General features: G+C 41.9%; 1 protein-coding gene across 1 annotated transcript; it reads right to left on the reverse strand.

Annotated features, from left to right (window-relative positions):
• Positions 1–4,584: 4,584 nt before the first annotated feature.
• LOC126473579 (ADP-ribosylation factor-related protein 1) lies at positions 4,585–27,091 on the reverse strand. Its single transcript, XM_050100728.1, has 5 exons — positions 26,872–27,091; positions 26,518–26,688; positions 26,329–26,410; positions 24,060–24,231; positions 4,585–4,921 (listed from the first exon to the last, which is right to left on the reverse strand). Exons 1-5 carry the CDS (start codon positions 26,962–26,964, stop codon positions 4,831–4,833), a joined length of 609 nt encoding a protein of 202 aa, XP_049956685.1. The 5' UTR covers positions 26,965–27,091; the 3' UTR covers positions 4,585–4,830.

The raw sequence follows: 27,091 nt of genomic DNA on the forward strand, positions 1-27,091 counted from the left end.
GAAAATATCAAAAATGTATGTAATCTGATTCGACCCGACTGTCAGCCAAGTATTCAATTAATTGCTGAAACTGTGGAATTGACGAACAATGCATAAGACAAATTTTACATAACCAATTTTTTAACACAAGAAAAGTGTGTGCGAAACTCCCACTGAAAATTCTCAAAATCTAACAAAAAGAAGCTTCTGAAAATGGTTTTGTTGACACTTTGAATACCATTTAAAATGATTGTAATTTCTTGGAAACAGTGATACTGTGTGACAAATCTTGGTTTTTCACTTAAAATCCAGAAACTAAGTGCCAATCCGTATACTGGAAGGCCAACTACACCATAGCAAACATAGCTCGAATAAGAAAATCAAGTTCAAAGTGTTGATTTTTTTTTTCAATATTCATGGAATTTTATATCTTCACTGGGTTACTGAAGGTCAAACTGTTAATCAACATTAGTATCTTTAGGTTCTTGCTCAACTCCACAAGAAATTAAGAAAAACATGACCCAACTTGTGAAATAATAAATTGGGTTCTGCATCAACGCAACGCAGTGGCTCACACTGCATTGTCTGTTAAAAGGTTTCTAGTGTAGCACAGCATCCCAGTGTTATACTACCCACATTATTTGCTAGACCTATCACTATGTGACTTATCTGCTCCCAAGGTCAAATCTGCATTAAAAGGAAAAATATTTCAGTCCAGTGAAACAGTGACAGACTAAGCAGCATGCAAATCAAGGAGCTCACAAAAGAAGGCTTCCAGCACTGTATCCATCAATGGAAAATTCCATGTAGCATTGTAGGGATAGAGGAGGGGAGCATTTTGAAGGCATATATTCAGGCTGTCTCTCCTAAGAGTTGTCAGGAGCATTCTTTCTGGTGTTTTGGCAGATATTTGCAATTTTGTTTTTACAATGTGTAGCTGAAGACAGTCCAAACAAACGCTGCTCATTGTGTCCTCCAAACAGCACCCAGTGTCAATGAAAATCGTCAATTTGTTTCCTGTTACACGGAAAATGATTTTGAAGGGTTAATTTGGGTACCTGTTTGACAGAGCGGTCCTAAATTATTGTAGTGCAATGTTTGTTTTACCGATATTTATTAACAGTGACAGCAAAACACATGGTATAATGAGCACTCCTGCAGCAATAAAACTGCACTGGCCAGCACTGACTGCTAATTCCATGTAGAAGTTTGCTTCTCAGTCACTGCTGGAGTACCAGCTATTCCTCATTTTTATCATTGCTGTTAATACATGTCGGTAAAATGAATATCACATTAGACTACTCTGTAGCATTCTATTGAACTGACATGTAAAATTCTAATTTAAAAATCGTTTTGTTCTACATGGGAAACAAACCAATGTTTCCCACTGACACTGGACGTCACATGAAAAACATGATAAGCAGTATTTGTTTGGGCTGACAAGCTGCAAATAGAAGGAACTAAATTGTAAACATCTGCCAAAACAACAGAAGATGTGCCCCGACTCTTAAGTGACACACCTGGTTATCTACAGAAGAGATACAGAGATAGATAGATAGATAGAGAGAGAGAGAGAGAGAGAGAGAGAGAGAGAGAGAGATGATGATGATGATGATGCACAGTGTGGCTCTGAGGCAAGTGAATGACATATTAACCTTGGTTTCATTGGTGTGGGCAACAACAAGGTAATTGAATCCTGGAGGATTCTATAAAAAAGTACATAAATGTTCCCTTAAATTTCACAGTTACATTTTGTGGTATTTATAAAATTGCTTGCTAAATTATTGGCTGATCTATTATGACAATAAATCTTATTACAAAGCTATGTTGTGTGTTAATTTAAATTTTACCTTCTTAAACTGAACACCAAGGCTGGTTTACACTCTGTAGCAGGGAGGGGGCAAACATATTACATGTCTTCTGCACACAGGAATGACTGGAGAAACTACAGGGGAGTCACACTCATAGCACACTGTGTCAAGGTATATGGAAAGAAACTGAACAAGGGCCAAGAACCAGTTGAGCAAGGAACAGCATGGCTTCACACCTGGGAGGTCAACTGTTGGCCTCACATTTGCAGTGAGGCATCTCCAGGAGCATCACTGAACTTGGGGAAGACCTTTTGATAGTCTTTCTCAACATAGATAGGGCATATAATAAGATCTGCAGCAGAAGAAAGGTCTGGGAAGCACTAAAAAAGAAGGGAATGGGAAGAGAGAAATGAAGTTCCTCAGGAGTAGGATACAAATAAAGGTGACAAGAGGATGAGGAATGAAAGAGCAAGGGAAACAGTAAAAGAGGAACCACTCTCAGCATGATAGGAATGTCAAGGTTAAGATGATATGAGCACTTAAAGAGAATGCAAACAAGAGGATACCCAAGAAGCTACACAAAGTGAAGATGTGAAGGAAATGGCCAAGAAGAATGCCAAGGGCTATATGGCTGAAAGGTGTGGAGGAGCATGTTGAAAAAACAGGCAATGACTGGACCAGAATGAACACTGGAAGATGGTGGGAAAACAGGGCTAGATGAAAAGGCTTTTGTTCCAAACAGACCCAGCTTGGTGGCTGGAAACTGGTCAGTATGATGATGAAACTGACAACAGCAGCAACAGTTGGGTAAAAAACAAAGTTTTCACCACAAAAACAGTGTATTGCTTGTGCTAATCTCATTTGACTATCTTTTCACTCAAGATCCATACTGCATACTTTGGCAGCTCAAGGAAATTAAATTGCAGCTGTGACATACTGTAACAAAGGTATAAGACGTTTTCACAATACGTTCAGTTCTTCTGGGCTTAGAAAATATCATTTACACAATCAACTTTTTATGAAGAAGTGTGCCACTTGCTGGTAATGAAGAGATGCATGTAATGGAACTGTGGTGAGAGTTGGAGGCAGCTCCCTCAACAGGTTACGTCAGTTTGAAACCCGTTAAGTAAATGACGAAGAGTGTTTCAAGATGTAACACTCTGAAAAATGTGACTTGACTGCCAAAAACTGAAGATCTCTTAGTTTGTCAGAAACAGAACATAATCGGCACTAGTTGGGATCTTCTAATATGCAATGATTAATCTGCCTTTGACACTACATACTAGCAAAACCACAATTTAAATAATACATATCTTTATGTATTTTCACTTGTGGATGTATTTGAGCAAGGAAAATAAACACAGTAATTGAAAAGTGTTATCATTAATAATACAGACTGAAGAACAAACAACTGTGACGTACAGAGACTAGTTGATCTAATCAAAAAGACTTACTCGCAGAATTCATTTGATGTCGTTGATTAATGCATGCACTGACTGATAATTCCCAAAATTCATCAATTCTGAAACTTTCAGGAACATATCTTACTAATATAATCACAACAAAGTCCATTTTACACTATCTGTACAGAGGCACATTGTTTTGTTAATATGCAAGTCTTGAAAGTACAGTCATTCTCTTGAAATAATAACCCAAGAGAACTTCTTCAGAGTTGTACAACAGCTCTAACTTTACATAAGGTTTCCTTTACAAAGAAAAATTAACCACCTGAAATGAAATCCAGAACTTTCAACAGTGCATTTTTTTTTTTTGCCAAATTTTACTTTTAGCTCATAGAAATTAAATAATGTGGATATTTGCTGTAAACTTTTATCACAAACATCCTTTCATTCTATGTCAAGTGCACTATCCCACTGCTCTACCATTACTACCTTCACTCTCACTGTGGCATCTGACATCGTAACCTTTTTAGTTGCAACAAGATATTCACACAATCAAACCTTTACCACTCAGTGTCTTTGAGTAATTCAATTTCACAAAGACAACCTGTAAGTTAAGGACTAGATTCTCCCTCAATTACAAGAAATATATTCTCAATGTTATTAATGCGAAAGATTTTAGTGTAATTGCTCAAGCTTGACATTTAAAATATTTTCTAATCTTCTCCGGCATAGAATAGGCGGTTACAAACAAAATTTTAAGTACAGACCACCGGAATACTTCCATGACCAGCTTTTCTGAACTGCACAGATGGGAGTTATCCTTACAACAAATTCTCGACTCCCAAAATTATAACAGCCTCAACCTTTGTAACCTACTGAACCCACACCCTTCATCCAACAGTTTCGGCCTCCTGTTCTATTACTTGATCCCAATTCACATCCCCTCACCCTCACTGTGCACCACTCTTAGCCAATGTACCCAGCAATAGTCTTTTCCCCTCTCTGCTCCTTTCCTACTCCACTCCTACCCTCCCCCTTCCCAAGGGTCCTAATGGCAACCTTGTCCTGCCACCTTCTAGACCCTGCACCCCGTGCCAGATAGCACTCTTCTCCTCCTCCTCCCCCCCACCCCCCTTTTCCCATCCATATGCTGGTATCACTCCTCCCCTGCCCCACTCCAAACTGCTGCTTTTGTTCAGTGCAATAGTTGCAGTCTGACCGAGTGGCCAGAGATAGCAGTCATGTGTGTGAATGTGCCTACTTGTGTGATTGTGTGTGTTTTCCTTTTTTTCTGAAGAAGGCTTTGGGCAGAAGCTCAATGTGTAACAGTTTTTTCACTGTGTCTGTCTGCGAGTCAATACATTATCTTTACTGTGAGTACAAACCTATCCTTTTCATAGATGTTAAAATTTTAAATACTTTATTTATCAAACACGAAATACAAGGCAGGATTAACTAATGTTTATGTCTTATAAAATGATGTATATTTTGTACAACAGATGAAATATGACATATCACTTTTAGCCCTGTGTGTGAATTTCCCAGGCTCCAAAATCTTTTATCTTGTCAACATCACACAAGGACAGCTTTCTTCCATAGGAATGTAAATATTATCACATTTTTGGTCACTGGAACTGTTATGTATCATCTTGATTTCTTGGTGGGCGTATGTCACTGTTCCGTTTTATACAATCTACAAGCCACCGTATTCCCTCATTTATTCCATCTCTGAAACAAAAAGCAACAAGAGAGAGATAAAGTGCCTTTCAGAATCCAAATTACTGTTTTGTGGAAAGAAAGAAAATATATATTAATTATGTGGAATACACTAAGCTACTGAGGACAGCAACAAATACCTGGTGACAATTGTAAGTGGCTGGAAATACATTTTTCATATCAAAGACTGACATGAAAGTTAACCACGAAGTGCACAACATTTCTATGCAACAGTGACTGACATTTCTTGTTTACTATGTGTAAGTAAGAAGATTCTGATGTTTACATCAAATCCCGTTCCCTTATGATTGTCAGGGTAAAACAAATCTGTCAACACAAGCAATTACATTTTCCCCTTATTTTTCCAAATGAATACATACAAATGTATAAATGTAAGTACTAAAGTACATCAAATAGTAGAATTACTTCTGGATATTAAGTTTATTAGGAAGCCCCCCCTCCCCCCACAGTCAAATGTTCAATGTGACAGACCTCCATGCGGGGTATCCGGATCCAATTACCGCTACTGCCTGGGATTTTTTTCTTGGTAGGAGAACTTGACAGAGGTACACTCAACCTCATGAAGCCAACAGGGTAGCAGATCCTAGATCAGAACATTGACAATGGCCAGAAGTGTTGTGTTCTGTCCACATGCTCCTATGCACTGTATCTGATGACGATTGCTGAGGATGACATGGCTGTTGGTCAACTATTGAGAGTCTTTAGGGTCTGATCAAGTCCCCCCCCCCCTCCAAAAAAACATTAATATGGCAGCGTACTTTGCTGACTGACAACACATCAGGATCTAGACGCTATGCAGCACGAGAACTTCTCATAACTGGAGGATGAATTTTCTCTGCAAGAATGTCATTTATAAACGTTATGTAACCAACTCACAGGTACATGCCTTAATACAACCAATTTAAATTACCAGTTGGGTATGTCAACTCCTATGACTAGACGGTACCTTCTCCTTTCATTTAACTTTAAATATTTTTGTGAATTATTTCATGTTTGGTGGTGTTTTCAGTCCAAAGACTTTGATGCCAATCTCCATGCTGGTCTACCATTTGCAAGCCTCTTCAGCTCTATATAACTACAGCAATTTTCATTCATTTTAACCTGCTTACTTAAGCCTGGGTCTTCCTGTAATACACCCCGCCTCCCTCAATTTCCCTTCATTACTAAATTGAGGACTCCTTGATGCCACAGGATGTGCCCTTTCAACTTTTAACTTTCTTTTGTCAAGTTGTACAATAAAATTCTTTTCTCCCGACTTCATTTCAGTACCTCATTAGTTATCCATTCTACTTATCTAATGTTCAGAATTATTCTGCAGCACCCCTTTTCAAAAGTATCTACTCTATTCTTGTCTGCACTGTTTATCATATAAATTTCACTGCTATACTAGGCTACACTCCTTCAGAAGTACATTTATCATATATTTATAGTACCTTAAAATTTGGGAGTCAGAAATGCTTTCCTCACTATTGCCAATCTGTGTTTTACACTCTTGAGACAAAGCATTCTGACCATCTGTTTAATGGCATGTTGGTCCACATTTGGAATTAAGTATAACAGTGATTCCTCTGGGTATGTATTCAACCAGCCCTCGGTAGGTTTCTAGAGGTGTTGGGCACCAAATGATGAAGCACAGGTCAAGTTATTCCATAAATTATAAGCCAGTGGTTCATGGGAGCAGACCTAGTGTCTAACGGCATTCCAAATGTGTTCCACTACATTCAACTGAGACAAATTTGCTGGACAAACACACACTAGTTCAATGACATGCTCCTCACACCACAGTAGAGTAATTCTGCCTTTGTGCCACCAACAGTCATCCTGCTGGATGATGCCATTACCATTAGGAAAGACATTGAGCCTAAAGGGAAGCAGGTGGTCTGCAATAAAGTTCACAATTACTACCACAGGTCCCACAGAGGCAGACACTAATGTCCCCCCACAGTATAATGTCCCCTCTGCAAGCCTGCGTCTATGGTGTGGTACATGATCTCAGCAGCCGTTCGCCTAGATAACAGCTTATTCAGACGCGGCCATCGACCTGGTGCAATCAGAAATGTTATACATCCAATCACAGTACAATCTCAATGATCCCGTGCCCACTGCAATTATAACTGATGATGTCATTGGGTCAACATGGGAACACATAAGGGGGTTATCTGCTGTGGAACACCATGTTTAACAAAGTGCTCTGAATGGGACTTCCGGAAATGCTTGTGCCTGCACCAGAGTTGTACTGTCATCCCGTCTGCAACAGTTAGCCACCGTTACAGAGCAGGCAAGCCTCTGACCCATGTTCTGTGATTAAGCATAGATGTCCAACACTTCATCACCTACTTGTGGTTTCACCATTCTTTGCCACTTCCCATAGCTACTCATAGCAGTAGCACACAAGCAGCCAATCAGCTTTACCATTTCAGAGCTGGCCGCTCCCGAGTGCAAAGCCAAAACAATCTGCCCTTTGCCTATGTTGCTTATGTCAGCGAGTTGTCGTTTGCAGCCCATATTGTTGCTAGAATGATTCCTCATTCGCTTCTGCTCTTCTTATATAGTATTATTACTGCACCACATGTTTGCACCAGGCAGCACAAATCTTGCAGTGGACGGTGGTCAATGTTTTTGCTCATAGGTGTATACCCTCTCTACTTCAGCCATCAGCAGTTATTTTGTTGTCCAAATACCAAAACTCATCTCCTACTTTTAGTTCCTCATTTCCTAAGCCAATTTTCTCAACGTTGGCTGATTTAATTCAACTAGACTCCATTACCTTTGTTTTACTTTTGTAATTGTTCACCTTATAAACTCTCTTCAAGACACTATTCATTCCATTTAAAAGGCCATTTGCGTCCTCGGCCATCTCTGACAGAATTACAATGTAACTGGCAACCCTTAAAATATTTATTTCTTTTCCTCTCCCGAATTTCTCCTTGGTTTCCTTTACTGCTCGCTCAGCATGCACACTGAACAACATGGGGGACAGCTACAACCCAGTCAAAGTACCTTCCCAATTAATGCTTTTCTTTCATGCCCTTCCACTATTGCAATTGTCCTGTACAAGTTAGAGATAATCCTTCGCACACTTTATTTTATCCCTGCTACCTTCAAACTTTCAAAGACAGTATTCATCAATATTGTCAAAAGATTTCTCTAAATCTACAAATGCTATGAACATAGGTTTAATGTTTCAACTTATCTTTTAAGATAAACTATGCCAGTCAGTACTGTCTTATGTGTTGCTACATTTATCTGACATTCAAATTGAACTTCCTTGATGTCTGTCGACTTCTACCAGTCTTTTCGCTTTTCCATAAATATTTCCTATCAGCATTTTGCAACTATGACTTATTGAACCGAGGATCCTGTAGTATTCACACCTGACTTTGTACATCTGGCATGACCTGGAAGGATATGACTGGTCAGAACTACATCTGGATTAAGTATCTTTCCTCCTGTAATATTAAATATATTACTAGAGCTAACATAGAGCTAACCTCTCCTACAAACCCTTTGCATTAACGTTAGATAACTGTGACAAAAAATGCTTATTTTAGAAAGCAATATTTTCTGACAAAGTAAACCAACTGATCATACCTACATTCCCATGAGCAAAATTGAATATCTTACAGATAGCAGCTATTGTTACATTCATAATTAAATTTAGCGATCACAGATTCAAGCTGTTGCTGTTAAATACTTTGTGGTAGGAAGGTTAGGGAACTAAACAGGTTATGGGTCCCACAGTCAAGACATGAGTCATCTGAAGTTAGTGAGATCATCCATAAATTTTACCAAATTATGAATGTTTGTAGGAGTGGCAAATATAAGCCACTGAAAGCAATATTGTGCCAGAGCTAATAAATAATGTATATGAAGGTAAAAGCATACAGGTCAAACTGATATTTTTTTTTTACCAACCATAATTTAAACTTGCAAACTGAGACTGTGAATGATTAAATGTTTTGTAATCTGTATTCTTGTGGGTCCCCCCACCCAGGCCCAGCATGCGGCTTGAAATGCCCAACAAACCCCTCCCCCACCCAAGAAAAAAGTAGTTTCAAATGTTGTGCTTGAGAATAAAAACCACTTTCTCTGAGAAATCAAAGAAACAATCAACTATCCATCATACATCATCTGCCATTATTAGAAGCAAAGAACCTCAAAGCCCATGCTTACCATGGAGAATCCATAAGGCTCTGCTGTCACATCATGTCGGTGACTCATTACATAAAATAAAACTATGAGTTAATCTAGTGCGAACGATATGGAAGCGACAGTAGATGGTAGATTCCTTCTACGAGGAATGGCAGGAGAGCACCGTAAAGCAGTAGTCTCCTTGACAGAGCAGAGTTTATTAGAAGAGGTAGTAGCCTACCACACGATGTTCCATCTTCAAGTGAGGAGAGATCTCTATGTGATGTTTGAAATTTTCCCGGCGTACTGATTGTTCCATAAAAACACGGGAGAACTGCCGTAAGTCAGTAACATCTTGCCACAATATTTCGGCACAAAGTCTTTTGGCCATCTTCAGGTGATTACAGCTGGAGAAGTACTGGCGAATACGCGCTGAGCTCTGCTATTTAAAGCCAAAGGGGGCTGCATTGTGCATGCGCTGCACATGTACTGTTTAGCGTGCGCGTTCACAACTCCGTGCGCTGCGCCTGGCGCCCTCCGCGGTGAAAACTTGGCATTTCGATATGAGATCGATCTTCATCTTTATACCGATAACTACGTTGACTAAGAAGTTTCTCTACAATGGGATTCCAAGCGGAATTTAACTGGTAACCGCTATCTCGATTGATAAGAGTCTTGCTGTCTGACAACTTTATTTCTATGGATTCATTTATAATTGAACTCCAGAAATTTGATGTTTGAGCCACAATTTTTGTATCATTGTAATTTATAGAATGGCCAGTAGAAATGCAATGTTCAGCGATTGCGGACTTGGTGGGTTGGAGAAGGCGAGTATGCCGCTGGTGTTCCACAATACGTTCCTGCACCGTTCTTGTTGTCTGCCCTATATATGACTTGCCGCAATCACACGGAATCTTGTAGACACCTGATTTATGTAGGCCCAGGTCATCCTTAACGGATCCTACCAGTGATGATATTTTAGGAGGAGGGCGAAAGATGACTAACTTGATGCTTCCTCAATATTCCACCCCTGTGACGAGATGTTCCCAATAAAAGGTAGATAAGCCGTTGACCTGAAGACCTCTTCTTCTTCCTTGTTGCGGCGTTTGTAGGACTGCATAGCTCTGTTCACTTGCTTAGTTGAAAAACCATTCATCAGGAATACTTTTTGCAGGTGTTTCAGTTCTGCTTCAAGACTGTCGACGTCAGAAATAGTATGGGAACAGTGGATTAATGTTTTAAGGACACCCATTGTTTGTGCCGGATGGTGGCAACTGGTAGCTTGCAGATACAAATCTGTATGGGTCGGTTTCCTATACACCGAATGACCAAGTGTGCCATCATTCTTGCGCCGTACCAGAACATCTAAAAATGGCAAACAACCATCTTTTTCAGTTTCCATAGTGAACTTAATATTTTCATGTATGGAATTCATATGATGTAAAAATTCCTGGAGACGGTCCGCGCCATGAGGCCATACTATAAAGGTGTCATCCACGTAACACCAAAACACTGTCGGTTTTAAAGTGGCAGAGTTGAGAGCTCTCTCTTCAAAATCTTCCATAAAAAGATTTGCCACCAGGGGAGACAAAGGACTCCCCATGGCGACACCATCAGATTGTTCATAAAATTCATTGTTGAATGTAAAATATGTAGAAGAGAGAGTATGCTCGAACAACGTTGTAATATCTGCATCAAACATATTACCGATCAGGTGTAATGAATCTACAAGAGGCACCTTGGTAAAGAGAGAAACCACGTCCAGGCTGACCAGCATGTCGTTACTTTGCAGCTGTAAAGACTGAATACGGCTGATAAAATCACTAGAGTTTTTTATGTGATGAGGGCATTTGCCTATAACTGGTTTAAGCAGTGATGCCAGAAATTTTGCTAGGTCGTAGGTGGCTGCCCCAATGTTGCTCACGATCGGACGTAATGGTACATTTTCCTTATGGATCTTAGGCAGACCGTATAGCCTGGGAGGAACCGCACTATTTGATTTCAATCTCTTTATGACCTCCTTCGATAGAGAACTATTTGACAAGAGTTCTGCTGTTTTTCGCATAACTCGGCTCGTGGGGTCCTTATCAATTTTGTGATAGGTGGAATCACATAATACAACATTGATCTTATTGACGTTATCATCCTTTGTCATAAGAACCGTAAAATTTCCTTTGTCCGATTTTAAGACAACTGTATCCACATCTGCTCTTAAATTACGGAGAGCTCTTCTTTCCATAGGTGAGAGATTACTCTTCATAGGTGCACCTCTAGTCAGCACACGACAAGACTCACATCGAACTTCCTCCGCTTTATCTGTATCAAGGCGGCGTGCAGCTTCTTCAATGGCACTGACGAAGTCTACAAATGGTGGTGAAACAGGTGTGGGGGCAAAATTCAGACCTTTTTCTAACACAGACATAGTCGCATCATCAAAATCTTTCTCTGTCAAATTAACAACAGATCGTCAAGGAGCTTCCTGTTGCATCTGTGTAGAAAGTATATTAATCTTGGCTGTTTGCCTCCTCACAGCCTTGTCATGGCTCCAATTTGCTTTAGCCCATGTCACACCGTCGAACCAATCCCATGACAGAGAAGATAATCTTGCTGCCAATTCCAGATGTATACAGAACATATCCTTTGACAAGGCATCTAATTCACGCCGCCTGAAACGAATCCCGCACAGAAACAGATGAAGATGAATGTCAGTAAAATACACAAAACAGGAAGATAAAACAACACATAAAATACAGGTAACAAAGTGCATACCAGCACAGAACCATAGAACAAAGTATTGCGTCAGTAGTAAAACATTAATGACACAGGAAGAAAGGAGCATAAGGAGCTGAAACAATATAGCAGGTGGACATGGCTGGCTGACCACAAGAATAAAAAAATAAATAAAGAGGAGAAGCCAGCCACTTTGCAACACTCTAAAACCTCCAGCCTAAAAGTTTAGGCCACAGTCCAGGCACATCACAAAATGTAAAAACCTTAGTCACACTCGTCTCATCATCTAAAGTAGAGGGCAGATCCCCACCAATATATGCTTCTGCCCTTGCATCACGATATAAAATGCACTCCATTAAAATATGGCAAATAGAGATGTGCATGCCACAAGCATCACAAAACGGGAGTCCCTTTGCCGTAGTAAAAATCTATAAGCGAGAGGGCAGTGCCCAATCCTAAGATGCGCGAGGGTCACTTCATCCCGCCTGAGCAACTGGCAGGAGGAACGGCACGGCCAGGTTGTTGACTTCACAAACTGCAGCATATTTGCCATCACTGCCAGCCATTTCTCACCCACAACTGCATGCACTTTCTGTGTAGTGTCAAAATGACAGCCTGCAAGGTAACAGGACACTGTGCCACACCATCTCCTCTGCAGGCCTCCTTGGGAGCCCGATCGGCCTGTTCATTTCCCCATACTCCTACATGGCCTGGCATCCAACAGAATGACACCTGGTTACCTTGCCGTTGGAGCAAGTACAGTTGGTAGTATATCAGCCGGACTAACTGCTCAGCTGGGTACAACTTCTGTGATGATTTTAAGGCACTAAGCAAATCAGAAACAGTTTGTCCCAAGTATGATTCATTTGCTCCAGTGCCTTCAGGATCGCGTGGAGCTCATCTGAGAAAACCGTATACTCATCTTCAAGGCAAATCCTCGTGACATGGTCATGGTCAGGGAACATGAGAGAGCAGCTAATTGAATTCCCTTGCTTGGAGCTACCAGTGTACACTATTGTGAAATTGTGATGCATATCTAAAATGTTAAAAAACAGAGATTGAAATGTAAAATCTGACGTATGATCCATCTTAAAATTTGTCAAATCTAAAATAAGCCTGGACCTCTGGAGAAGCCAAGGCAGAAATCTGCTCCCACCACGATGTGAAACATGAAGACTGGCCACACCCATCTCTTAGAAGGCAATCCTGTGCACAAATACCATAGGGTCCCATTGCCTGTTGGTAGTTATGAAAAAGCCTTTCCAGTGGAGGCTGAGCAACGGTATGGTAGGTGGGTGTGTATGATGTGGACAGTGTTTTGTATGCCTGGCACATCATAAGTGGCAGTTGCCTGACGTGAACTGGCGGTTCACCAGCCCCTGCACAGACGTTTGGTATGGGGCTTGTTCTGAATGCCCCAGTGGCTAACCGAATCCCTTCATGAAGCACCATGTCCAACATCTTTAAATAAGAGGGTATCACAGACCCATACACCGTGCGCCCATAATCGAGCCAAGATCGCACAAATGCCCTCTAAAACCACAGCAGCAACTCCTGTCTGCTCCCCATTTACTGCGGCTAAGATATTTTAAAATGCTTAAAGCCTTAAGTGACTTTCAGTTCCTTAAGATGTAATAACCATGTAAGCTTAGAGTCACATATGAGGTCCAGAAACCTCACTGTGTCTTCACAAATAAGCATCCCTTATCCTCAACTCAGGAAAGTTTTAAATGAAACAAGAATGGTTAAAAAGAACACACACAGACTTCTTGGTGAAAAACTTGAAACCACTGTTCTGCACCCATTAATCCAAATGTCGAAGAGTTAGTTGCAACTAACATATTGTCGTCATGAGGCTTGCTTGGTTGGTTGGTTGGTTTGTTTGTTTAAAAGAGGGACCAAACTGCTAGATCCCTCATTCCGATTAAAATAATTCCACACGGGTGGGAATAAAATAATCGAGACATACAAAACACAGCTGGAAGAAAGGAGAAAACCACAAGAATGACAGACGGGCAACAAACTCTAAAATGGACAAAATCTGACAAGAAAACCACAGAGACACGCAAGAAACACGTAGAAGAGACCAAAACAAGAGAGCAGATTACCATGGCTGGCTGACCATGAGAATAAAAAGCAGATGCCAGCCACTCTGCAACACATTAAAACTGTCACCCTAAAGGCACTAGAATGAAGGACACAGAGGGACAAAAGACATACACTTAAACTTAGCTCAAATGATAAAACCCACCCTCATGAATAAAATGTAAAACTAAAGCTGCTGTTGAGGCATTGTCACTCAACACCGAAGGTAGGCTGCTGGGAAAGTTGAAAGTCCACCACAGAGTGGCAGAAAGTGGGCAGTCCAGCAAGAGGTGGACAATCTTCATTCGTGAGCCACAGCGACACGGAGGTGGGTCCTCACCGCAGAGGAGGTAACCATGCGTTAGCCACATATGGCCAATGCGGAGCTGGCAGAGGACAACTGATACCCTGCGAGAGAACCGCATGGAAGAATTCCGTACATTCATAGTCTCCTTAATGACATGCAGTTTGTTGTGCGTATTGTTATGCCATTCCGTCTTCCAAAGCCGGCACAAGACAGAATGCAGGTCAGTTTCGGAGATGCCTGTCTCCAGAAGCAGTTTGCCATGTAGCCTGTTGGCAAGTTTGTAGCCTGGGATTCACACAAACACCACTGAACAACGGGACCATTCAAAGGCATAGATGGACTAATGAATGGATGCAACCAAAGGATGGCGAGGGTAGCACTGGTCAATAGCTTGTAGACTGCTCAAGGAGTCAGTACACAGGAAAAATGACTCGCCAGGACATGAGCGGACGTGCTCAAAAGCACGAGATATGGCCGCCAGCTCTGCAGTGAAAAGACTGCAGCCTTCTGGCTAGGAGTGCAACTCAATATGTCTTCCATGAACATACGCAAAGCCTACGTGACCATCAGCCACCAAGCCGTCGGTGTAAACCACTTCATGGCCCCAGTACATGTCGAGAATTGAGAGGAAAGTCATAGCAGAGAGTCACAGGGTTAACAGAGTCCTTAGGGCCATGCAAAAGGTCCAGAAGAAGCTGTGGCCTAGGTGTACACCATGGAGGTGTATGTGAATGGACCTCGAGGAGAGGTGGTAACGGGAAGGAATCCAGTTCAGACAGAAGGCACCAGACGCGAACTGCAAATGTAAGCCCTGACCTGGGCCACCGATGCAGGAGATGTACCGCCGTGGTTGGGAAATGGAGATGGTAATTCGGATGCACATGAAAACTACAAACGTGTGCAATGTAACTGGCAAGCAATTGTGCACGCCTAACCTTCAATGGAGGGACTCCAGGTGCAGTGGTTCAAGTAAACACAATGCTGAGGGCACTGCCGAACCATAAACCAGACACCCATAATCAAGGTGGGATTGAACAAGGGCTCTGTAGAGCTGCAGCAGCATAGAGAGAACTGCACCTCAGCTGGTGTTGCTCAGGCAGAGGAGGGCATTGAAGTGCTGCCAGCACTTCTGCTGAAGCTGACGAAGGTGAAGTAGCCAAGTCAATCAGGCACCAAAAACCAGTCCTAAGAATCAATATGTGCGCCTTGTGAATGGCTCCCTGTAGGTGTTGCTCAGCAGCACCAGTACTGGAGGAGCAGTATGAAATGCAGAAGTCATCTGCATACATACACGGTGTGACCGACAGCCCTACAGCTGCTGCTAGACCGTCACACTAAAAATAGAGAGACACTCAATACAGAGCCCTGCAGAATGCCATTCTACTGAATACAGAGGGAACTGTGGGAGGCATCAACTTGGACACAGAAAGTACGGACCAACAGGAAGTTTTGGATAAAAATCTGGAGCGGGCCGCAGAGAGCCCACTCATACAATGTGGCAAGGATATGATGTTGCCAGACCATGTCGTATGCTTTACGTAAGTCAAAAAAAGACAGCAACTACATGTTGGCATCTGGAAAAGGCTGTTCAGATGGCAGACTCGAGGGACACAAGGTTATCAGTGATAGAGCGACCCTGGCGGAAGCCGCCCTGACATGGAGCCAGTAGGCCACGTGACTCCAGGACTCAACCCAACCGCTGACACACCATATGTTCCAGCAGCTTACAGAGAATGTTGGTGAGGCTAATGGGCCAGTACCTATCCACATCAAGCTGGTTTTGACCGAGTTTGAGCACCGGAATGATGGTGCTCTACCGCCATTGCAATGGAAAGACACCTTCGTGCCAGATCCAGTTGAAGATGACGAGGAGATGTCTCTTGTAGTCAGATGAGAGATGTTTAATCATCTGACTGTGGATCCGATCCGGCCCAGGAGCTGTGTAGGGGCAATGTGCAAGGGCACTGAGGAGCTCCCACTCTGTAAATGGGGTATTATAGGGTTCACTGTGGCATGTAGTGAGCAACAGGACTTTCCTTTCCATTTGCCGACTGAGTGTGCAAAAGGCTGGGGGGTAGTTCTCCGAGGCAGAGGCTCGAGCATAGTGCTCGGAAATCTTGTTTGCATTGGTAGATCACACACCATTGATGTTAATGCCAGGGATACCTGTTGGGGTCTGGTATCCAAAAAGACGTCTGATCGTCCAGACTTGGGAAGGTGACAAATGGCACCCAATGGTCGACACATACCTCTCCCAACACTCCTGTTTCCGACGTTTTATAAGCTGGCGAATGTGGAAACAGAGCCGCTTAAAGGCTATTAGGTGCTCTGCAGAAGGGTGCCACTTATGTTGCTGTAGAGCTCGCCAAAGCTCTTTAATCACCTCAGTGACTTCCGGCAACCACCAAGGGACTGTCTTTTGCCAGGGACACTCTAACAAGGGATCGCATTTTCCACCCACAGAAATGAACGTTTTAGTGACCTGCTCAATGACAATATCGATGGCACTATGTGGTGGAGATTCAGTGGTGACAGCAGAGATGAACGCTTCTCAGTCTGCCTTGTTTAAAGCCCATTTGGGTAGGCATCCATGGGCACGAAACCGGGGGAGTGACAGGAAGATGGGAAAGTGGTCACTACCACACAGGTCGTCATGTACGCTCCAGTGCATAGATGGGAGAAGGCTAGGGCTGCAAACCGAGAGATTAATGGCCGAATCTGTGCCATGTGCCACACTGAAATGTGTGGGAGCACCTGCATTTAAGAGGCAGAGGTTGAGTTGTGACAGTAAATTTTCAACCTCCCTACCTCAGCCAGTAAGCATGGTGCCACTCCAAAGGGGTTATGCACATTAAAATCTCCCAAAAGTAGGAAAGTTTTAGGGAGTTGACCAGTCAGAGCAGCCAATACTTCAGGGGTACTGCACCATCTGGAGGAAGATATACATTGCAGACAGCTATTTCCTGTGTTGTCCTTATCCTGACAGCCACAGCTTCAACAGGGTTTTGAAGGGGCACTGGTTCACTATATACCGAGTTCAGGACAGACGCAAATTTCACCTGACACACTATTATAGTCACTATGGTTCCATTCCTGTAATATCCCCTATAGCCACAGAGGGCAGGGGCTCCACACTGCTGGGAACCAGGTTTCCTGGAGGGCAACAAAGAAAGCAGGTGTAAAACTTAACAGTTGCTGTAGCTCAGCCAGCTGGTGGAAAAAACTGCCGCAATTCCACTGGAGGGTTATGTGATTGTGAGACTGGGAAGGCATGAAACACTCAATGAGGCATCTACGCCTCAGGGTGACCTGCTGCAACCAGATGAGCACCTGTGTGATCAACACCATTGCGTCTGACGGCCCAGCAAGATCTGGGTCCTCAGCGGATGCCAGAATCTCCACCTCATCCTCAGAGCTTGTAGGTAGTGGTGGTGTGGGTGCCACTGCAGCACCTTGGTTCTTGGGGGTCTTTTTCTTTTTAGGTTTCTCTCACTGCTCCTAAGGTTTGTCCGGCTGGGGCAGCTTCACTGATTCAGTCTCAGGGACTTAGCATGACTGTGAAGCCCTACGATCAAGCTACCTGTGGTTGCTTCAGCCACTGGCAGGTGTCAGCTTTGCCACTGGTAGGAACCTGGGAAGGGAGTGACCCAAGGGATCCCTTCCTGGTGAGAGGAGCCGAAGAAGACTTCTCTGGCTGGGAAGGTGTGTGTGTGGGGGGGGGGGCGGGGGGGGGGGGGGGAAGGGGGCAGGGGGAGGGGGGAGTGTGTTGCTCCTGAAGTAGGTTGTGCAGAAGCAACAGGGATGGAAGTGCCCCTCCACCATCAAAGGGGCAGGTGGAGTCTGACGGCTCTGAGCCGACTGGACGCAGTGAATGGAAGATGGTAGAATTGTTATCATAGCGGCAGCATAAGTTGACGTCATATGCACAGAATGTAGCCTCTCATATTTTCTCTTAGCCTCGGTGTAGGCCAGTCGGTCCAGGATCTTGTATTCCATTATATTTCTTTCTTTCTGGAGAATCCTGCAGTCTGGCGAGCAAGGCGAATGGTGCTCTCCGCAATTGACACAGATAGGAGGCAGGGCACTGGGAGTATTGGGATGTTAATGATGTCCACAATCCCAACAGGCGATGCTGGAAGTACAGCGGGAAGACATATGGCCGAACTTCCAGCACTTAAAGCACCACTTCAGGGGAGGGATATATGGCTTTAAGTCACACTGGTAGACCATCACCTTGACCTTCGGGTAAAGTGTCACCCTCTAAGGCCAAGATGAAGGCACCAGTAGCAACCTGATTATCCCTCGGACCCTGGTGGACGCGGCAGACGAAATGGACACCTCACCACTAAATTGCCACGCAGCTCTTCGTCGGACTGCAAAAGAAGGTCCCTGTGAAATACAATACCCTGGACCCTATATAAGCTCTTATGGGGCTTGATGAAAACGGAAACATCCCCCATCTTATGACAGGCAAGTAGTGCCCGTGACTGGGTAGAGGATGCTGCTTTGATTAAGACTGACCCTGACCACATTTTGGACAAGCCCTCCACCTCCCCAAACTTGTCCTCCAAATGCTGCACAAAAAACTGAGGTTTCATTGACAAGAAAGATTCCCCATCAACTCTAGTACATATGAGGTACCGGGGTGAATAAGCTTTGCTGCCATCCTTAGCCTGACAGTGTTTGGGACAGCTTTTGACCTGAGCAATGTGAACCTGTCGGAACTGTTGCTGATCTTTCCTGTGGTGGCTGCCTGGATTGCTTTATCCTAACTTGTTTCGCCTTGCATGTTCACATGAGTGCAGGTGCTGATGGTGGACGGTTGTAAGTTGAACAACATCTGTGTTGATGTTAGGAACAGGTTTCTGCGATATGGAAGCATAAGAAGTGGTAAAGACGGGAGGTTTCATCGCCTTATATTCCTTTTTGGCATCAGCATAGGGGATCCGTTTAGTGAATTAGTTCCTAAATATTTTGCTCCGCTGCAAAAGTAGGGGAGTCTCGGCTCCAGACTGGGTGGCTCTCAGAGGAGTTAACACAGACTGCTGGAGGTGGACAACCAATCTCAGCTTCATGGGCTGCCTTTTCACATTTCCCACAGGTCACTTCACCCCTGAAACTATGTGTGACCAAACCTCGAATCTGTAGCACCGCATAGGGTTAGATACGTAAGGCCTAACCCTAAGTCAGAGGAAACCTGCCATGATGTGGTCAGTCAAAGTTGGAGAATTAAAGGTCACAATGAAGGTGGAGGTCTTCTCAATTTCTCCATTATTCCTATGCACCCTTTGCTCTACGTCCACTATTCCCTGTAATGCCCATTTCTGTTTAAGTTTGGCTATGTCGATATCGATAACAGTGTGGCATGTGACCACACCCTTGCTAGAGTTAAAGGAGTTATGCAGTTTAACAGTTACACCATATTCACCCAATTTTTTGTTCTTCGTAAGTAGTTCCACCTGCTTTGTCTTGTTCGTCTATGCCAGTAGGGAACCATTCTGCAGCTGCTTAACAGACTTCAGGATTCCAGCAAGTCCTTCCACGCTTTTACGAATACAGAAGGGGGACACTTTTTCAAACATCCCCTCCTTTCTCTTAATGACTAAAAACATTTTGATTTATGACTCCTTGAGCTCTGTTACTATAATTCAACTGATGCAGGTTACCAGGAGAGCTAGCCTCTCTCTTTCATTTGGAGTACTGGGTGTGAATACTCCCAGGCGGTACACCCCACTGGGAGGAGATGATTATGATAATTATTTCGAGGGTTCCATCTCAATCCCACGAGCAGCTGGGGAACAAGGGTCCACTCAGACAGAGCCCTGCAACCCTGAGTAAGCCTTATACAACCGAGTTGTGGCAGCTTCCCCAGACGTTGCATGGTAACGACTGCTCCTTATCAACAGCCACACATCTCATCAGCACGCAGAACACATTGCGATTGAGTGGCTTTTTTATAGAGGTTTTTGCTGTCCTTGTGATCCAGGCAGTCAAGCCAAGACAACCATTCCATGCGACACACAATGTTCCACTGCTGTGCCATACAGTGGTCACTGAAGCATGACCAGAGCTTACGGTAACAAGAGACTGGCTGTGCTTACCAGTGCCCAGCTCAGAAAGCCCGGGGTCGCCAAGCCCGTACTCATCAAATGAATGCTGAGCCCCTGAGGGCCCATTATTTCTATGTATGACCCAAGTTTCATCCAACAAGGCTACTTGTCAGTGGCATCACACAGCAGTTACTCTTTGCCTTAATTTTTGCACACCAGTACATCTTGCCAGGAAAACTCTTTCTAGTAAAATACACTTTAAAATCTTGAGTAGATGGCGAGCAACATACAGGTGTTGGATCATACGATTAGGAATCTAATCGGGGACTGGGTCAGCATTTTGTGACAAGTCACGACTGTGGAGTAGTTCCCAGTCAGTCACAGGCTCACGGTGTTATTCAGTGTAACAGAGTGTAAAGCATAAAGCAATGTCTTCAACTTGTCTTTTAAGTGTTCAAACGGTAACCAGGTAAGAAGAGGATGCCAAAACTGTTGTGAAGTGGATGGTAAGATGTTCAGCAAGAACCGATCCTTTGGCAGAAATACCACCACAAGGAGGGACTCTGAACAGTTGTTGATCTTTGGCAGCATATTACACTACAAAGCTTGGCCCACATATGTAATGAAGAGGAATGTGTTTCCATGGAGGAAATATAGCACTCCAAGCATTCATTCTTACAGCATTTCATTATATAGGGAGCCCTAACAAGGAGCCACTTAAAAGTGAGGAGGGTACTGCATGAAGGAAGTTACTCAAGACGTTGCAGGGCTCCTCTACAATACTGAATAGCTATTTTAACATGTTTGGTCCACCATGGCACCAGTTGGTGACTAAGGGGTGCTGATGTATTAACCCCATTTCTTTTGCGTTGCATTTCCACAGAGAACAGTAACCATAACGTGGAATTGCAGAACAGTTGGATAACAGAGAAAATGAAGGTTTTAGACCAGGAAAAGGAACAACAACATAAAATATGTAGACTGAAAACTTTATAACCTCAATGACACATATACTATAAAAGCTATTCCAAACTCCTAAGAAAAGTAATAACAGCAGCAATAATAACGAATAATGATGAATATATTTATAATTCAGCTAACAAAGCAAAAGCAAAGGCTACGTGAAGTTATCAAGACTGGTGAAAAATATAGCATTGTGTAAAAATGTAGTACCATCACAAGAAAGTAAAAAAGAGCCAACACATTTCACAACTTTTTCACAGATGTTGCTGATAATACGATGAACTCAGACTTGAATACGAACACAGAGCCCAATGAACATAAAATATGTGCGTGTTGATGGTCCATGTACAGCAGCTCTGTCTTACAAGATGAAGTAAGAAAAGCAATAAAAGCACTAAATTCCAGCTCTGCAGGCATTGATAGACTCGCTGTAACCAAGAGTGCGCCAAACCTAATTGAATTATTTTCACATTTGTGTGTCAGCTCACTTCAAGCATTGAAAACATCTGAGGTTATTACAATATATTAAAAATTAAAGAGATAATGTAATAACTACAGACTCATGACTATCTCCTCCTGTATTTCAAAAATATAAAAAAGGTCACTGATGACAAACTTATGGCATTTGTACGTAAAAACAATATCCTATGTAATGATTCAGAAGTTGGTTGGTTTGGTGTTTGATGGGGGCTAAACATCGAGGTAATCAGGCCCCTGTTCCAGACAGACATAGTTGTAAAAGGCCTATACAGTAAAAGCGTAACCTCTGCACCCAGAGGGAGGGAACACCAAGGGGTACAGAGCTAAAATGAACACCGCAATAACACAAAATAAAGGACACTTAAAAGGAGCAGAGCAAATAATTGGCTAGAGTAAAACAGACTACAGTGGTTGATGGATCAGGTAAAAGGTCAACCACTCAACTACAAATGAAGAACCTCCAGCTGGAAAGCATTGATAGAGATACCAACACAACTTGTTACCATAAAAGACACTATTTTTGTATCCATGTCACAATTAAAAGTCGCTGGAGTGGGTGTAGCCTGAGAAATCATGCGAGAGAATGATTCAGAAGAGAAACTGTTGTTTATGAGTACATCAATTGCATACCAAGCCTGATAGGAATCAACAGGAGTATTTATTGACCTATCAAAAGCTTTTGATGTAGTGGAGTATTCTGCTGTCAAAGCTTGGGGGGAAAAAAAAGAAGAAGAATAGTATATGAGGTCTGCCCAGCAATGGATCACTTCCTTTCTTCCTGGGCAACTGTACTACCTGACCACATTATTGCTGCACTTGGCGTCTTGTGCCCGTTATCAGGAATGCATGGTGATGTAACGTTAACAAGTACAGTGGTGATTACAAAAACTGCATCACACTGAATGATTTCAAGACAGCAGTGCATATACTATCACATGATTTAGCATTTCATCATCAAATATCACAATAAAAACTCATGATAATCCAACTGAAACAGCCTTACTCTGAAGTGCAACAATACTGTGGTTGATTAATAAGCAAGCAGTGTGCATCAAGCATAAAAATCTCAATGTAAAAACTATTTCTGAACACTTTTTAGACTATATAATAAATATATGCTGTGTACCCACAGATCAATAATGGGAACCCTTTTATTCGTTCTGTAGATAAATGATCTTTAGGCTTAGAAGCTTAACAGAAAACTATTCATATTTGCAAATGACACCACAATTGTATTAAAAGGGGAAGTAAGTAAGAATTACAGTACTCAGTAAATACTGCCACAAAACAAATTAGCAACTGCGCACAGAATATTCAGCTTGCAATAAATAGTGAAAAAACCTACTGCACTTAAACTCTGCAATGTTCCAATCAAGACTGTGTATAGACTATTTGTCTATCAACAATGAACGATTTGGTACCAATACTGACACCAAATCATTAGAATTGTGGTTGAAAAGCAAAGTAAACTAGAATAAACATACTGAACATTTTATTTCAAAACTGGGCAAGACCTACTACCTTCTTTGCTCACTAAAATCCTGCTGTAGCGAGGAAACAGTAGGGCCTAATGAACATATATCAAGCCTACTTTCATTCTTGCCTTAAATATTGGGTCACTTTCTGGGGAAACTAACGCCACAATGAAGACTATTAAACTGCAAACAAGAGCCATTAGAAGCATGTTTTGGTGCAAACCCAGAGAGTCGTGTAAACCTCTGTCGAAGACCTCTCATATTATTCTTTACCATGTATCTACAGTCTGGTAAACTTTATTTTCTTTAAAATAAAAGTTATAGGTAAGAACAGTAGATTACAAAAAACAGCGACATCCATGGTCAATCTACCAGACAAAACAAAAACTTACACATGACCCAAATCATCTCTGGGTCAAAACTATACTTTCCACATGGCAGATAAACTTTATTGCAAACTTCCCAGAAACATAAAAGCAGCTGCCAGATTGAAACATTTGGAGAGTCTTTAAAGTCATACTTCAGTATTAATCCATTGAAAAATATTTAAATTTATTAAGTGCACTATATGAGTGCTTAATGTATGAAGTGTATTATTATAACCTGAAATAAGTATGCATAGAAATAACTTTCACCTATAAATTTATAATCTGACTTGTCCAATGTCTTATTCATAAGCTGCTTTGTAGACTACAGGACCAATACAATACAATCTACCGTCTACCCATTACTCTGCCCCTTCTGATAACAGCATTGGCAGAATGTGGAGAAGTCCTTACACTAGAAGTATTTATGCCTCAAAGCTAAAACACAGGAGTACTAAGGATCAAAGACCATTAAAAAAATCCCACAAGATGGATTTGTAAACATGGACATCAACAATATAACCTAAGATGTATTACACTAACCCTGTTAATGCAGACACTGGCATCACCATACAATCCCTACGACCAATAAGATGTGCACTTTTGTTGAAGATTGGCTTAACTTCACGAACACCCATACAGTCAGGGATATCTTGTTTATTTGCCAGAACAAGAAGAGGTACCCCAATCAGGCTTTCACTTGAAATCATCTTATCTGTAAAAAGAAAGAGAAGACAAATGACAATAACAAACTAACAGTCTACATTGCTAAGATTACTATTTACATCTCTGCCCAATCTCAAGGCTTCCTTTCTATGTTTTAATTCCCATATGACCACACTTGAAAAATTTAGTAGAGTTTTGGTTAGATGATTATATGCACTCTAGAATATTTTGTTTTGAACACAAGCTGATTTTTTTCCCATTTAAATTATGTTACATCTTTATCCTTTACAAGCAATTACACTTACAGGTGTGATGGTATACAGAAACTTAATACACAACTACAGATATTCTCGACTATAATATGTCTCCAACACAGTCGGTCGAAGGATGGCAACGGCAAACCACTTCCGCTAGGATCTTGCCTAGTAAGATGGTGCGGGTCTCCCGCATTGTCCCCTATGCTCTATCGAAGAGTATGGGACATCATCATCATCATCATCATCATCATCATCATCATCATCATCATCATCATCATCATCATCATCAGTCAGTCACTGATTTATTTATTTCTCTCTTTTTCTTTATCTAACTTTTTGCTGTGATATCTTCTCTTGTCAGTGAGACTCTTCAGATGTCAGACTTCAAATACAGGCATTCAGTATTTGACCACAGGCAGGTTCTTAGGCCCAAGGTCATAGTGCACCAAGTAATATACTACATAGCCTGCCTGGTTAGCCGTGTGGTCTAATGCACTGCTTTCCAGGTCCCAGTGGGAAGGTGTGCGGGTCCCCGGCATGAATCTGCCCAGCAGCTTAGTTTCGAGGTCCGGTGTGCCAGCCAGTCTGTGGATGGTTTTTAAGGCAGTTTTCCATCTGCCTCAGCAAATGAGGGCTGATTCCCCTTTTTCTGCCTCAGCTACATTATGTCAGCGATTGCTACACAAACACTTTCTTCACGAACGCATACACCATAATTACTCTAGCATGCAAACATTCATTGGGGTTACAGTTGTCTGGTGTGAGACATTCCCACGAGTAGGGGGGCGAGGGTTTGTCCACTGGGGGGCCAAACTGCACAATAACCCTGGGTTTGGTGTGGGACGAAGGTGGGGTGAGTGGACTGCTGTAGCCTGTTGTGGGGTTGTGAACCACTGAGAGCTACGGTGGCGATGCAGCCCCTACGTTGTTTCTAGGTCCCCAGTTCCATACTTTAGTACAATATAGCATGTAGAATAATATCATATATTGGTGTGTTAATCGACTTTCAGGGTTATGATCACTCATTAAATGAGTTTCTTGAAACAAGAAACTTAATGTGAATCTTATTTGTTATCCCCTAAACTTTATGTATAATTCAGTTTGACTGTAAATATTTGCATTATATTTCTTATTCAACTTTTTTAGATTTATTATTATAAAATATCCTACATCACTGTGCATTCTAAATACAAAAAATTATGAAAAGGACCAATAAAATAAATGTAAATTAGTTCTTATCAGTGATGTTTTCAGGATCCCAATCTCCAAGCTCTTATGATGCTTTTCTTCTGGGTTCACTTTCTTCAAGACACCTTGATTTTTTTTCCTCATCCTGTACAGTAACTGAATATTAGGCTTACATACTGATGAGTATATGCCTATGAGTCATCAAACAAATGCTCCTCTGCAAACAATACCTGTTTGTCACATATCTAAAATGCAGATAACTACTGAAATCTAGAGATGCACAGGGAACAGCTATGAAGACAATCATCATACACGCAGATACAGAATGGGCACGGATGTAAAAATTAACTTCCCAGGTTTAATAACGACCTGAAAAGGCTGAGATGGTCACAATAGTGAATACTCTGATAAAATTGTTATATGTACAGTCCATGCGTAACAGAACTCTATGACATTTGTTACAACATTGACATCTCTTACGTAATATGTTTCCACGAAAAAACTTCCTGTTAGTTCAAATATGTGCGTGACAAGGGAAAGATACAAAAATGTTCATATCCGAGATTCAACATAGCTAGCTACCTAAATTCTAAATTTCACTCAATTAGTTAACATACTTCTTTCCACAGGCACATACACTATTTTACAATCACCATCATAATATTTCTAGCACATAAATATTGTAATCATTGATTGCTCACCAAAAGCTTCCTTTGATGCAGGAATCCGATCTCTGTCTGACGAATCTACTATGTATATCACAGCATGGGATTCTGCATAATACTGTAAAGAAAATGTCGTTCAATCATCTTTCAATAAAATGTATACAATGTTCGAAATGAGAGCATATACGTCCATGCGCTGAAAATGTCAACATAGCTGAACATTACCTTGTCCCACAGAGACTGGAGTTCCTCCTGACCGCCCAAATCCCAAAAATTAAGTCTGATTCCAGCAATGTCTATTTTTCCAATGTTTAAACCTACTGTGGTGGTTATTTTGTTGGGACTTATTCCCTTATATTTTTTCGTGAACTTTGTCTTGGCAGCTTCGAGGTATGTCTATGCGAGAGGGGCGAAAGAATGTTTCCATAACTTTGTTTCCCAACAACGTGACATAGAAACAGAACTCATAGAATTAATGACATGGCAAACTCAAGCAGCTGTTATATTTATTTGCATCTACGTCATTACAGGAAGACAAATACACTGTTGTTGTGTATTTATTTAAATGTGCATACTTACGGATTTACCCGCATTATCAAGTCCGAGAATAAGAATACAGTATTCATCTTTTTGTACTAGATATTTGTAAAGTCCGTAAAAAAGGGTATACATAATAATTGAAATGAACTGTTTACAGAAGAGACTTCACTGACATCTCCCCCATTGTGGCACAATTTTAGTACAGCACTGAAGACTGAACTCAGTCGCAACTTAACATTGTGCGTACTATTGTTATCTT

This window comes from Schistocerca serialis, chromosome 1, assembly GCF_023864345.2.
Source record: "Schistocerca serialis cubense isolate TAMUIC-IGC-003099 chromosome 1, iqSchSeri2.2, whole genome shotgun sequence".
Classification (NCBI taxonomy): domain Eukaryota; kingdom Metazoa; phylum Arthropoda; class Insecta; order Orthoptera; family Acrididae; genus Schistocerca; species Schistocerca serialis.

What these genes read in the sequence shown, in the direction of transcription:
- LOC126473579 (XM_050100728.1), bottom strand. Translation starts at nt 26,964, where the DNA reads ATGTATACCCTTTTTTACGGACTTTACAAATATCTAGTACAAAAAGAT. An exon ending in TCCAGTCTCTGTGGGACAAG is followed by an intron (nt 26,411 to 26,517) that starts GTAATGTTCAGC and finishes TTTTCTTTACAG; the next exon opens with TATTATGCAGAATCCCATGC. An exon ending in TGCATCAAAGGAAGCTTTTG is followed by an intron (nt 24,232 to 26,328) that starts GTGAGCAATCAA and finishes TTCTTTTTACAG; the next exon opens with ATAAGATGATTTCAAGTGAA.